This window comes from Primulina huaijiensis, chromosome 12, assembly GCF_012295235.1.
Source record: "Primulina huaijiensis isolate GDHJ02 chromosome 12, ASM1229523v2, whole genome shotgun sequence".
NCBI classification, from domain to species: domain Eukaryota; kingdom Viridiplantae; phylum Streptophyta; class Magnoliopsida; order Lamiales; family Gesneriaceae; genus Primulina; species Primulina huaijiensis.
In genome coordinates, this window is record NC_133317.1 from 6,553,681 (window position 1) to 6,569,254 (window position 15,574).

Below are 15,574 nucleotides of genomic sequence, written 5' to 3' on the forward strand. Positions count from 1 at the left end.
CACCAAAACCGTTGGATCTAGACACCATATTTTCAAGCCAAATCAAGGGCCATGAGATCAAGAAATCTCACAAATTAGGGAACCATATTTTCGAAATTAAGCAAGGGGATTGGAGCCAAATTTTGAGAGATTTGGAACAAATTTTGGTAGGATGTTAGTGCCAAATTTAGATCCATCTCCCTCACCTATAAATACAACACCGTCTCTACTCATTCTTCACCCCAAATTTTCGAAATTCCTTGCTGAAAATTCTCGAATTCCAGCAGCCTCCCCCTAGCCGAAACTCTGCTGAATAATCATCCCTAAGTTAGCCTATAAATCGAACCTGAAGCGCCGTCCGAGTCAGAGCAAGAAGCGATCCAAATTTCCCGAAGCCAAGCATCCATGTTTTTATTAAATCCAAACACTGTAAGTGGGCTTGTTTTAAAAATTGAATTTCGGTTTTATGCATATGAAATTTCGGTTTTTGGTTTTAAAAATTCGGTCGAGCTATGTCTCCTCTCTATACGTTTTTATGAAATTTTGATACGTTTATGTGTTGACACTGTGAGGATTCCCTGAAAATAGGTGGAATTCCAACATATGGCCCTTCACGCTGGGATAGAACCGTTTTATGGCCTCGCCCCCTTAGAGGATTAAAACTTAGGGACTGACGTCAGTAAACCGTTAAAGGTAAAAAATCACAGTGTTGTTATGATATGGATATGATTTTACGATTATGAAAAACATGTTGTATGTATATGTTATTTTCGAAAATGTTGTAAAATTTTTATGTTGTATTCGATATCCTCCACTTGCTGAGTATTTCCCAAAATACTCATCCCCCTTACTCTCCTCTCCCAGATAAGTCCGAAGAACAGGTTGAGGATGAAGAGTTTGAACAGTTTTGGGGCTGGTGATTCACGAGACCAGTAGTAGTTTATATTTTGAATTTATTGCTTAAAACTTTGTAAGACGTTTCCGCATTTATTTCTGTCGTTTAGTGATTTTGGTTGTAAAGACAATGTTTATTTCATTGAAATTATGAATTATAAACTGGTTTCGGTTTATACTGTGCTACAAATGCTTGTTGTTTCGATTGTGTGATTGTTAAACAACGCCGGTGTCAATCCCGAGTTTCGGGGCATGACATACACAGCTTGGATTTTTGTAATCAAATAATAAATGTTACTTCTCATACAATCTTCAAGTAGATTTCTTACTAAGCTTTGACATGTAGCTAGATAAATGAGTCATAAAACATAAACAATACAGAATAATAATAATAATAATAATAATAATAATAATAATAATAATAATTTTTCTTTGAAAGAACACTTTTGTAAAGAAATGATTTTCAGTTGACCTTCCATTTAAAAGAGTAAAAAATATTTAAAAATCAAAATCAAGAAGCTCGAATTAAGATATTATTTTAGAGAAACGACTTCTTTCAAATTTTGGTAATTTTAGTTTTTTTTTCCTCAAGAATTTTCATTTAACATTGTATACATCACATCGCGTCCGGAAAAAAATAAAATTATAATAGTTTTCTGTGATGAATAATATGTATTTAAATACAAACCCCCTAGAAAGTAGCAAAATAATAGGGAAGGGGAAACCCTACCTGTAAAAAAGCCAAGCAAAGATGCTGATTACAAAACCAAGAAAACAGTTGGAAGCAAGAAAAGGAAACAAACCATGTTGTTGTCGAGTCAGCTGCCATAAAAATTTTCACCAAGAAACAGACCATTTTAATGAACAGTCATGATTCACAGCTTGGAATATTTAAGGCCATGTTTGGTAGGCCCAACACCACCTGATGAGCAGCAACTGCAGCCAACTTATACGAGAAACTACAAGAATTCTTATGTTTGTACCAACTCTACTTTTTACCACTTCTGGTGGATTTTTGAACACCGCCACCCCGCCCATCACTATTTTCAATATGGAAAATTATAATTTTTTCTTACATTTTTTCTATTGTATTCATGTTAACGTTGAATTTATATTTTTAATCGTATAACTTGCATGTTATATTTTTCATTTTGGTCATGTTATGATGAATTTTCATTTTTAATCTTATAACTAGTTTTTTTTTCATTTTTGTTCCTTTAACTTGTATTTTTTTCATTTTTGATCATTTTGTGACTAGAAAACACAATTAACTTAAGGTAAAAAAAAGATTAAAAATGGGGGAAAAACATATAAGTTACATAACTAAAAGTGAAAATTAAAGTTATCATAACATGACCAAAAATGAAAAGACATACAAGTTATATAACTAAAAATGCAATTTTATTATTAATACATGACCAAAATTGAAAAGTGCAAATTACGGGACCAAAAATATAATTTTCCTTTTAAATTTTTAGGGATATTATATTTGAATTATTTGACAAATCAAAAAGGTATTAATGGAATTTGTTCACGACTTCCATTGTTGGGTCAAGAATGTTACATTTTTTTGTATTTGGATAATTGTTATAGTGGTACTTGTAATATCTTTATGAACTCAATGATTCAATTATAAATAAAAAGAGTTAAGAAAAGTTAATTTATACACACACAACGTGTGCGCAACATTACTAGCTAGTTACGACTATATAATTTTTAACTCGCTGTTTCAGTGTAGATATATAGAATTGTAGTGTATATATGTAATTCATTGGCCACTTGCAACGAATTCAGACATATGTATATGAGTTTGGACAAATGAAATTACAGAAAGCATAATAACATTTATGACTATTTTGTTAGCATTTATTAAGAATGTGTATATTGATGTATTAAAAGTTATAAATGATGCAAAGATATATGTACCTCAAATTTTTTCACAGATTTTTTAATTATTATACTAAATCAAGATGAGATAGTAAACTTATAGTGGTTCAATGATCAAATCTTGCATGCAAACTAGTCGTTTTTATTGAACCAAAACCTAATTCACATGTAAGTTTCTTCGGCATATATGTATAATTTTGATATGTTGTTCATCAACCATGTTCATTTTTGTATTCACTGTTGATGTGACACTCAAGTGGTGGGCATGATGAAACATATCAAAAGTTTACATCAACTAAATAAATGTCACATCAACGATGTACACGGAAACAGATATGATTGGTGAACAACATATCAAAGTGATCATATATATAACACGAAAAGCAGAAGAAAGATTTCACTTAGTCATATTTTTTATGTAACTAATAACCATGTGAACACTAAATTTAGTCCAACAACAGAGAATCCTTATGTTCTCACAAAACCCTAGCTAAATAAATGTACTGTTTCATTGTATGAAAAAAATCGACCATTGCACTCAAATCACATTGAGATTTTAAATCAGAGGACCGATCAAGCCCAAAATATATAAGAAATTCTAGATCGACATAAATTCCATTTCACATTTATGAATTTCAAAATATTGAGAAATTTGTAATAATCCAATAAAAGAACTCAACTTCCACACTTAAATGATCATAAATCAAGAATGATGACTAGGTGCAATACTTAGGATATCATCCGCTGTCTCTCTGCCGCTAGTATTGGCTTCAACCTCAGCTTCCGTCGCTCCGGGAATCGGCCTAAATGAATCGAGGGCTGCAAGCATACCGAGATGCCCCTCCGCCATTGCGCCGCTGATGCCGCCTCCGCCAAGTTGTTGCCCTGGAAAGAGCGCCGCCACCTGTGGCGGCAGATTCATGAAATTCAGTCCACTCCTACCCATTGAACTTCCTCTATAGATGTTGGAATTCCCGACGGAAGGAAATGTCCATAGAGAATGATCACCGCTCATAAGAAGTGCTGTCGCCGGGATTTCACCTTGGCTTGCCGGAATAGAACCGGTGCTGGACTGTGACATATAATTTCCCATCTGCACAACCGGAAGCAGATTCTCCTCCGGCCGCCATTTCCGCCACCCCATACTTCCCTCCTCTCCCGCCACCAATTCCAGGCCGCAGGAGTCCATGTCACGCAGCTCTTGCTTAGCTTGTAAAATTGCATTCAGATTAGAAAAACTCAAAGAATTCTCATTTGATGGAAGTCCATTAGCTCCATGAAACAAAACCCTTCTTTGTGATGAATCCCCGAAGCCAAAGTACCCATTGTTCCTCAAATAAGACGGAGCCGAAATGGTTGATCCTGAACTCCTGACAGAAATATTAAGCGAAGTGAAATTAGCAGGGATAGTTCCGGTACCCGTGGCGGCGATCACCGCCGGCTCCGCCTGTTGAAGCAGCCACTCAATGGTTTCACCGTCCGATTTGTGTCCCAGCTCCCGAGTAAGCTGAAAAACCCTAGCTGCACAAGTCGCCGGCATGCGAATCCGGCGGCCTCGGCCATCGACCTTAGTGTGCCTGTCCTTAGTGGAGGTTCTCTTAGGCAGCGGGGGCTTCTTGGTAAGATGTTCTTGCTCCGTGGAAGCACTGGAAACTGCGAAATTGAAGCTGGAACAAGAGTCTCGATCATTTTTCTGAATAACATCTATATTTTCTAACAACTGGAAAGGGAAATTCTGCCTGTGCGCAGTATTTGATAATCCATTTCCACCAACATCCATGATCAAAAGGCAGATGAATATATATTAATCTTGGTGAGGAGCTAGTCAAGCATACACATGATCTGTATCTACTGTGGGACTCTTTTCTTGATTTCCTTTTTTTGGGATTTTGATTTGTTCCTTTTTTCTTTAAGAATTTAGGTTGCAACTTCTTTCAGATGGGGAATGGCAGATGGATTCCTATTATGGGAGAGAGAATGAGATAAGGGAAGCGAGGGAGTGCAAGCTTTAAGCAACAAACATAATGAGTGGGAATTATATGGGTGGGGTAGGGCAACAAATTTAAATATGCTTTTTCAAAAGGGGTAAATGTTAATTTTTTATTTATTATTTCTTTAGGGCAGGTGACATAAAATCTTTGAAATGATTTATTGTACTTTTGACGTATGTGGGAGCCTTGTCGCTTTATTTTTTTTTACTTCAATCACGTATTTTAATTTACATTTAATAATAAATACTTCACATATTTTTTTAACTCTAATTATATGTAATTCATTTTTTAACTGTCGGTACTCTCGATCCCAATTTATATTCTAATATACAGATTGGTCCTTGCTACATAAGAATATAAATGAACCAAAATGTTCACAAGTTGTTCGGAGCTCAACTCGATAAAAAGCTCGTTCGAAATTGTAAGTTTAGGTTGTTGAGCCGAGTTCGAGCTCGATTTTGAGCTCGACAATTTTATCGAACCGAAATCGATCTTAATTCGGCTCGTAAGCTCGCGAGCCTGTTTGTAAGCTCAAGCTCGACTACTTTCTTAGGATAGTTTGTTGGACTTCGAGTATTGTCCCACGTCAAGTAACTTGGTAAGATGGGAGTGATTGAAAATTATAAAAGGATAAACACACACTTGTATGGATGTAAGAATGTTTCAGCTCGAGCCTGATTCGTTAAACATGATAAACGAGTTATTCACAAACCGAGCTCGAGTTATTCGCGAGCTTAATAATTTATAAAGAGACGAGCTCGAGCTTCATGACAAAAGCTCGAGCTTGCTACTGTCCAACTTGACTAAGCTCGTTTACATCCCTAGTGGTACATAAAATAATAATTAATGTATTCATATCTTGTTTTTTTCATGTTCTTACAAATCAACTTTAGTTCAAATCTTTTATTTCTATGTAATTTGATTTGTCAATTAAAAATACTTTTTATTGGTATAACACTAAATTTTGTGAATGTAAATATAATTGAAAGTATATCGAACATATTTCAATTAATTTATAGGTAATCTATTTATGGATCGTTATTATATTGGTTATTAATTTGAGTATATGATTGAATTTACAATATAACTACAGGACAAATGTATAAATTAGATTTCAAGTTAATACTATTCGATGTGTACTGGATAAACTTCATGAGCTAACATATTAGTCTGCGAACCACATTAGTCAGGTAAACCGCAACGAGACTAAATTTGACTAATTGTTGTGGATCATACAATCGACATCGAACAACATATATCAAAACCAATAAAATCATTAGGTTAATTGTACAAAATACAATTTAATAGAACATAGACTAGATATACTTCCAGATTAAATTTCCATAATTATCTTTTACTTTAATGCAATTAATACGTACGGTCTCAATTAATTATTCACCTATGTTTTTCTTGTTGCAAATAATTAACAGACTTGAGAAAATAAATTAATGTAGACTTTGTAGAGGGTTCAAAAGATAATTGGTGTCCAAATATGAACATTACTACGTGAATAAAGCATTATCTTCGAAAATTATATAAATAAATCCTATATAAGAACAAAATGTAAACAAAAATTTATTGATATTCGTCTTCTTACATATAAACATATATTTTAAAATCGAGTATATTTTTTCTATAAAATATAATTATAAAATGTAAATAATTTGGCTCCTTACGTATGTTTGAAAAGATGAATTAGATTTATTGTTAATTAATCAAATTTTTCGGATAATAATGCTAAAAGTTCAACGGATATATCGTACATTGATATTTATATAATGTGATTTTCCTAGGGGTGGGTACGATACGGTATATCGTATCGAACTACGATATCGTATACCGTACCGTAAATATCGGTATGAAAAAATCCATACCGATACCGATACCGGAAATTCGGTATACCGAATTTTCGATATGAAAAAGTTCATACCGGATACCGTACCGACACCGAAAAAATGTCGGTATACCGAAAATATGGTATACCGATATTTTTTCGGTATACCGAACTTAAATTTAAAAAATAAAAATAAAAAAATTATTTTCGGTATTTCGGTATATACCGAAATACCGAAAAAAAAATTTACTTACCGATACCGATACCGAAAATTTGGGTACGGTATCATACCGTACCGAAATTTTCAGTATCTTGATTTTTTCGGTAATTTCGGTATTTTTTCGGTACGATATTTCGGTATTTCGATATTTCGGTATATTTTCCCAGCCCTAGATTTTCCGATAAGAATTTGTATTTAATTTAACACGAGATTTCGATAAATGACATTTTTGTATTGAATTTTTTGTGTTATAAAAATTGTTGTACAAACCTCGTTGTACCTATAGCATAACTCTAATGATTAATTAATAAGCGACCACTTATCTTTTATTATCTTCTTCTCTGTTGTCCGAATAGACTTAATTTGAAGTTCCACCGAACATGATTAAGATGACTAATGAGACATTATCTCGAACAAAACCTAAATCAAGTTGTCCTAAATGTTGTTAACATGACAGTTAGTCATGATCAAATCTTTGATGTTAGGATCCAATTATACCTTTTCAACCTATTATTTATGTCACTTAATCATATTACATTATCCTTTGGTTCGTAGTTACATGAGTAATTAGCAAATTCTCTGCCAAATATGTTGAATGATATAATATTTAAAATAAAAAAAGTTAGGAATGTCAATACAATAATAATAATTTTTTTAAAAAAAAGCAAATTTATTATAACAAGATTTTCTCTGCATTTACTTCAGAATACTCTTTTAGTTTCGAATTATGTCGAATGAACTAGAAGTTACATATTCACAATATTAAAATTGATAAGATGAAGCTAAAAAAAAACATTGATAAGAAGATCTATATGATGCAATCAAATAACTTGGTATCAGAATATAAAAAGGATATAATTTTCAAACTTAAGAAATTCTTCCATGACCTCAAGCAAGATAGTATATGATCGTAAATATTTGTTTATGTGACAAAAGAAACATAACATATACCGTGATTCAATGTATTATAAATTATGTACGTATGCATGGAGCATGTAAGGTATGGGGTCTCTTTTGTTTAACAGTGAAACAAGTAAGTAGGGATGTAAATGAGCCGAACTGTTCGCGATCNTGTTTATCAGAATTAAGTGTTATGTGAAATGTTACAACATTTCAGATAACATACAGCATAATATATAAGTTTGTAATACAAATTAACTTTAAACAAATATAATCCCTCCCCAACCAGCCGACACCCTCCCCTATCAGAACACTCTCGGTTTCATCATTTCCAGCTGAAGGTTCCATCGGCAATCACTTGTTCTCGCAAGAAAATCCTCCCGATGTCTCCCTCGCCTCATTCTTGTTCTTCAAACATCATCAGGTACCCTTTGCAACATCATTTGTGCATCATTCACATTCATATTACTGATGTAGGTGTATTCATGCAAGAAAACTTTCGATCCAAGCATGAGCTTGAATGGTTTCGGCTTTTACACGTGTTTTTGCATTCCATGCTTTGTTACTCACATTTTCTTGTATGTTGTGTAAGGGGCTGCGGTTCTTGACTGGTAAGGCACTGAACATGATGAAAAGAAGTGGTTTTGAGGATTAGGAATCGGGCTGGGGCTGTAAGTTGTCGGATCGAGAGTTTTATTCCTTGGGAGTGGCTCAGTTCTTGGAGTAGTGGCGTGCAAGGGCCTTCCAGCAACACAGGGACCTAGCCGAGCCTTAGACCAGGTCCTGGTGGGTCTGATACAAGGCTTGGACGGGTTCATTGCGGGCTGGAACTAACCCAAGCGCTGGTGTTCGGGAGGGAAGAGATGTTGCTCGGTTTGTGTGTTTCGGGAGTTTGTATTTCGGGGTGGGACTGCGGCTTTCATGGGTGAGCATCCGTGGGTTCATGGGTTCCAGAGAAGTCCTAGGATGGTCTAGGGGAGGCCGAGCCATGGCTGGTGCCGCCGGTAGGCTAGGGGCGTGAGTTTGGAGAAGAATAAGGTAATATGGTGCAAAATAGGGTAGGGCCAAAATTTATGGCATCTTCTCAAATGATCATCCGTGAGATTTTGGGCCTGAGGATTATGTTTTAGGAACATTATAGTGTTTTTAAGGTGTGGTAAAAATTTGGGAAAATTTCGGTTAAGTTTCGAGTCGATTCGGGTTAAAACCGGGACCTCGGTCCAAATTTTAAAACGAATCGGTTGAGTTCTGAATTTGACTCGAGTGTACATCTAGGAATGCTTTTAAATATGTTTTGGGACATTTTAAGGAGTTTGGTAAGCTTCGGGTCAATTTTAGAGGTCCAGGGTTAAGACGATAATTTTTGGGTTCTAGGGTCAAAATGGTCATTTTGCACTCAGGGTGATATTTTGGTCATGACAGCGCCCTGAGCACAAAATTATGATATTTTAAATGTTTATGCATCGTGTTTATGATTTTTACGCAATTATGATAAATACGGCGCATTCTTGGTTTAAAGGAAAAATTACGTATATGCATGCTTTTATTAAGTGCTGAATATGATGACACGTTTTGAAGGAAGTGATTTAGTTGTGTCTAACATGATGACACGATGACATGTAGGCCGGGACTCAGTGGGCGAGTAATGTTGTCGCTGATGATCCTCGCCGCAGGGTACCGCGGTTACACGTAGATGGATCCATCGACTGACATGATGATACGAAAGTCACAGCTAATTAACAGAATTCAAATTAAGAAAATTGACACGTATATGTTGATACGATGATACATGCTATGATTATTACCATGTTTTGACAGGACACGTTTGCGCATACGATTTTACTGCAGACATGAAATGTATGTTGATTATGCTAGTTTCCATTGTTGTATGCTATGTATATGTACTTGTTACCTATGGTACAGGTGTGTTGAGTCTTTAGACCCACTAGACGTGTGTGATACAGGTGAGCATTTTGATCAGGAGACTGGAGGTGATGATGATTGAGCGGGCGGAGCTGGTGGCACACGTTAACCAGAGGACCTTGTATTCTTCCGCAAGAATATGATTTTATGGGAACATGTTTAAATAGCTTTTTAAATGATTGATGATTTTATGTTGTCGAAGGTTTGACAAATTTTAATATGCTTGACGTTTTATATTTTTAAACAGAAATTGTTTAGGTTGGTTGTTCTTTTCATTGTTTTTAACTGCAGTTATTTTATTCAGAGGTGGGATGACTTTTTAAAAACATGTTCAACTTATTTAAATATTTTGGATGTGCGAGTATTTTCCGCCTTAGTGTGTTTTACAAAAAAAAAAAAGTGTTCACTAGAATTTTAAAATGAGCAGACATTACAACAGATGTCTCTAACAATCACGGCAAAAAGTAGATTCAGCACTTCTTCGATCAGCAGCAACTTTGTAGATTATTTTCTCTAAAGCTTATGACGTACAAATGTGCAATAGTATGTATGTGCTTCTGCGTAAATAACCCTCCTTTTGCATGAGATGAATCATTTTATTTATAGTACTAGAGTTTATCAACAAGGAAACCTACATATTATGGAAAGTAAGAGTTTTATTAGAAACAAAATCTTTTTAAACAAAGATGTCATATAACAAAAATATTGGCATAATTATCACATCTAAAAAAGCAAAAACATATTTAAATATTCAAAATCACATCAACAAGGAAAAATTAATCTTGGGAAATAAATTTAATACAGAAGTTATATTTCTCTTCAGAGCAAACAACGAAAATGTCACGTTTTGATGGAACCTTAACGTCACTCAGGGAGACCATATTTACAGCCAGTTTTCATGTAACCTTATTGAGTGGGCATGCATCCAAATTGGGGAAACAATCTTTAAGGTATAGTTTGGTATACTGGATAAGAGAGAGATTGATAAATAATCCTCCTTATCCCACTTTTGGTACCTTTTTAGAAAGCCCCATGTGATAAATAATTTTATATAAGGATAAAATATCACTTTTAAGAGATGTGATAATTTTAATTTAATGATAAAAAACACCACAAATGACTTAATTGCCTCAATATATAAAAAAACACCACAAATGATTTTTATAAATCTCAGCTAGTTGGTAGAAATTAAAATCAAATAAATATTTTTATTTATTTTTATATATTATATAAATGAACTCGAGATAATTATATAAATGATTTTTATAAATCTCAACAAAATTATTTGTATCACTCGATTAACCTTAAAAATTGATATTTGATTTGACTCACAAAATCAAGGGCTCAATTACCATATTATATAATATATAAAATTAGGTAAAAATAAATAAATCATGCAAGCACTGTCGACGCATGAACAGATAAGAAATATGAACTCAAGTAACAACTTTGAAATTATAAAATTTATTATGATAAGGTTAATTTTGTCATTACAATCTAATATATAAACTTAATCACTCTTATTAAACTCATATCAAACATTAAATATAATATCTTATATCCTATTTATCCTTAACTTATCCTTATATTATATATCACATGTTTATCCTATCATGCGTACCAAACTATGCCTAACAATATTGGTAGAATTACTGAAAGCGTACATAAAACCATGACATCAAAAAAAAAAATCCACATATTGAATTTTTTTTAATATATTTTTCTACTAATTTGTAAGTTAAACGTGACACTACAATTTTAAAATTTTGAGTACTTGTACCATTATGACTAGCTATATATAGCTATTGGTAAGAAGTAATCATTCAATCTTACAACTAATATAAGAGTCAACAACACGTCTAATTATCATGTATTGCAAATACTGCAATTACTAGGAAATAATAATTGTCCAAGTTAGGCGAGCGATAAAACGTGACATGACCTAGACTGCTCTACTATGAATAAAAAAAATTGAATTATACCATTATTAACTATCATAACTTTTAATAAATCGGCTTTCTATTAAATAATTTGAGAAAAGATATTGAAAGTGTATAATAGCAAACCATTGATGTCTCTCATTAATATTTTTGGCCTGATGGGTAAATGTCACACATGCATGCACTATATATGTTTCCCAACCATTCCAAAAAAGTTAAGACATTGTTGCAGTTTTGATTCTTTGTTTGGTGTCACAATTCCGAGGCCTAAATTATTATTCTCCCAACAGAGACTATAGAAAAGGTACATAATTAATTTGTCACACCCAATTTCAAAAAATATATATAATAATTTAATTTTTACAATAAATTGAGTTGTATCAGTGGAGTTGTTGCAATAATGGACACATTTTCATACTATATATCTTCTATCTCTACCATATTATTAAGCATCGTGAATAATATATTTTGTTACCTAAGCACGACTTTTCAATTTCTGATCGAAAATTAACCCATCCTTTAGATGGCCAATTTGTTGTATCAAGTAAACAAAAATGTAGAGCGCAAATATATTTTTTTTGGTTATAAATCGTGATAATTAATTCTTCATGTATATAATTAATCACAATAGATCGTATGAGATCGTCTAACATATCAATTATGTGATACAGATCTCTAATCTTTTTTATGTCAAAAATAGTACTTTCAATACAAAAATGGACCTGATCGACACGTCTCATAGGAGAACTACTCTTAGTTAATTTCCTATTTAATTAATTGCTATCAATTTATATTGATTATACTTATGATATCTCATAGGAAATTAACATAGTAGCCTAGTGTTGTACGTAATCATTCTATTTTGATTAAGATTGGAATTATTCTAAAAAGAAATTTTAATTTGCATCATGTTTGTATGTATTTTTGAGATTTTGATCATCTATATTATCGAATTTTATTATTATTAATGTATATTTAATTTTTTGGCATTTATATTTTAGTCATTTTTTTAGGGAAATGTTACATGACACTGTATATATCGATGTCATACCAACACCACACATGTCATAAAATAACTAAAACGATTAAGAAAGCAAATATAATTGACTAAAAATAAAATTTGAAAATATAGTTAGACTTTGGTAGAAAAAAGTAAATAATATATATACCCATAATATAAAAGTTGAGATAAGTATATATATTCATTAATCTGAAGACTATGATATATTCTTTTGGAGGCGACCGATACAGTTCGAGAATTTGGAATTTTTCATGTTGTTATAATTTACGATAAAAACACTGTATAGCTTGAGAGTGATATTGATTGACTGTAGCTATTTTTTTTCCCATACCAATAGAGTGTGATGTGATTAAAAAGAAAGAATTATAGGTTTTATGACATTCCTCCCACCAAAACTATAGGTCAATTTTGGATAAAATTACTTGTTGTATTGACTTTTTCCTAATTCATAGTTTGTTGAATCACTTAACATTAGATCAAAAGATAACTTGTTAGTCAAAATACTATTTTATTTTCTTATACTCGTGACAGTGTAGAGTGCACCTACTTAGGTGTTAATGAGTCGGACTGTTAGGCCATAAGTCTGTGGAGATACATGTCTATGTATTGGTGTTGTCTTTATATCTATGAGAGATCAGTCTTACCATTTCTTTATCGACGGCCTTGTTCTCAGCAGAGACATTATTGCACGCTAAGATCTGTCGTCACTATTTTACGGTACACCTAGCCGATCAGATCAAGCAGCGCAATGTCAACAGTTTGACGCATGAGAATTTCATAGGAGGTCACACATCTCAGTACTACTCTCACTCTTGCACTTTTAACCCAACATCTTCCCAACCCATTATTATCGAAATTATATGCATTTTGTTTTTAAAAACTCCAAGTATAAATTATCAAAACTAATATCGATTTAATTCAACTACGTAAGCTACATATTTCATTAAAAAAAAAATAACTTCTTTAAAAATTAGTACGCGATAAGAAAAGAGCAATGGCCAAGAAACCGTCGCTATCATCAAATAGAGAAGGTTTTGGCCGTTGCAAGAACAACTGGTTCCTTGTACATGGTATCGCACAAATTGTAACGATCGGAGGAGTGCTTCACAAATTATGTATTTGAAAATTAAAATATAGACTTGAGTCTTGTTTGGAAGAATATGTCGGTCGGGTTAAGCATGTTTGGATAAGAATAGTAATATTGAGTTTCTGAAAAATTTTCATGCATCACACACGGTTGATTTTGTTGTATGATTTAGAACAAAGAAGGCCGAGAAGATTGAAATTTGTGAGATGATATGACACAGTACCAGTAGTAAGGCACGCTCCTCCCGTACTCATGAACATATTATTCCGACTCATTGACACACAAGTAGATGCAACATCTTGTTTACCTATATTTTAATATGAGGCTTTGTACTGTCACAATATACAAAAATTTACACACGTTCTAAAAACTATAACTTTTGACATATACTAAAACTATAGCTTTAGAAAATCTCAACATATATTAATGTTATTATAAATTATAATTTTTAATAATTAATCGACAAATGCATTTTTTCTCACGTGCTTGATGAACATCAAGTTGATGTGAATTGGCAACCGATTTCACCAAGACTTTAATGGTATGAAAATAACTGCGCATGGAAGAAAATATATTCAAAGTGGCTGATTAATGCAGCACGGATTGACCTGGCACATATGTCTTTATACGAAAGTAACGTAAAATGACAAACTCAATTCCTCAACTAAAAGAACAAGTGTTATCTATCTATATTTAAGTTTTCACATCAAATATAGATATAGATATACTAAAATGGCTCCACATTATTAATGATATCGACAGAAGTAAATGGTCTAGAGTCGGTATGAATGACGATAGATTCGGGAGAAAAAATTGTGTGAGACAGTATCACGGATCGTATTTTGTGAAACAGATATCTTATTTAGGTCATCCATTAAAAAGTATTAATTTTTATGCTAAGAGTATTACTTTTTATTGTGAATATCGGTAGGGTTGGTCCGTCTGACAGATAAAAATTCGTGAGACCGTCTCACAAGAGACCCACTCTAGATTCAGAACGCTGAGGTTGTATTTAAAGAGATGAATTTGAAATTTATGAATTTTGGATATATTTTATTTATAATGAAAAATAAACATGTTATTTATTTACACATCAGTAATATAAAGTAAAATAATTTCAAATGAAAATATTATTGGATGAACTTGAAATACATCATATTTAACTTAAAATATTATATAAACATATAAGATGTATATTTGAAATTTATGGTTTTACTTATCTAATCAATAAAAATATATTTAAAATCCATCTATCCAAATACAATTACCTGATTGTTTTGGTTTTTTTTTTTTAAAAAAAAAAAATTGAAATGGATGTGAGAGTTTTGCAAAACTAAGGCAAAACCTCATCATAAATGGTGGGCGCTACAATTTTTTTTAATCATTATTATTATTATTTGTTTTTTTTTAATTGGAACTTTTATTTAATAAAGTGAGACTTGAGACCATACACAAAAAAATAAACTCAAGTTAAATAATATAAAAGATAACAACCAATTTTTTTTTCAAAAAAATCTTTATTTGTAAAATATTAGATAATTTATATTTCATTTTTTTTCAAAAAAAAAATGTTTATGCAGTATCCGTCATTGATAGTGGAGTTTTGTCTTAGTTTTACAAATTAATTTTTTAAAAACCCAATTGCTTTCCAATACAATAATTTTAGGATTTAACAGCTGGCATTATATCGTATAATTTGATGATTATAAAATTCAAAAAATATGCTTTTTTATAAAGAATTGTTATTATACAAAATATTATAAAGTGCATTAAAAAAAGGTAGGTTAGAGGAAGCTTGCACCTGATCTGAATTTTCAGAAATATCAGAGCCAGGTTTCGATCCTGGGACCTGTGGGTTATGGGCCCACCACGCTTCCGCTGCGCCACTCTGATTTTTT

The 15,574-nt window shown here is 32.5% G+C and overlaps 1 protein-coding gene and 1 non-coding gene across 2 annotated transcripts; both read right to left on the reverse strand.

Annotated features, from left to right (window-relative positions):
• Positions 1-3,251: 3,251 nt before the first annotated feature.
• Positions 3,252-4,755, reverse strand: LOC140990000 (transcription factor TCP15-like). Its single transcript, XM_073459592.1, has one exon. It carries the CDS (start codon positions 4,538-4,540, stop codon positions 3,464-3,466), a length of 1,077 nt encoding a protein of 358 aa, XP_073315693.1. The 5' UTR covers positions 4,541-4,755; the 3' UTR covers positions 3,252-3,463.
• A 10,742-nt stretch (positions 4,756-15,497) lies between these two features.
• TRNAM-CAU (transfer RNA methionine (anticodon CAU)) lies at positions 15,498-15,569 on the reverse strand. Its single transcript has one exon. It is a non-coding gene; the product is annotated as a tRNA-Met (tRNA).
• Between the last annotated feature and the right edge of the window lie 5 nt (positions 15,570-15,574).

Coding starts and splice junctions, on each gene's coding strand:
- LOC140990000 (XM_073459592.1), bottom strand. CDS start 4,540: ATGGATGTTGGTGGAAATGGATTATCAAATACTGCGCACAGGCAGAAT.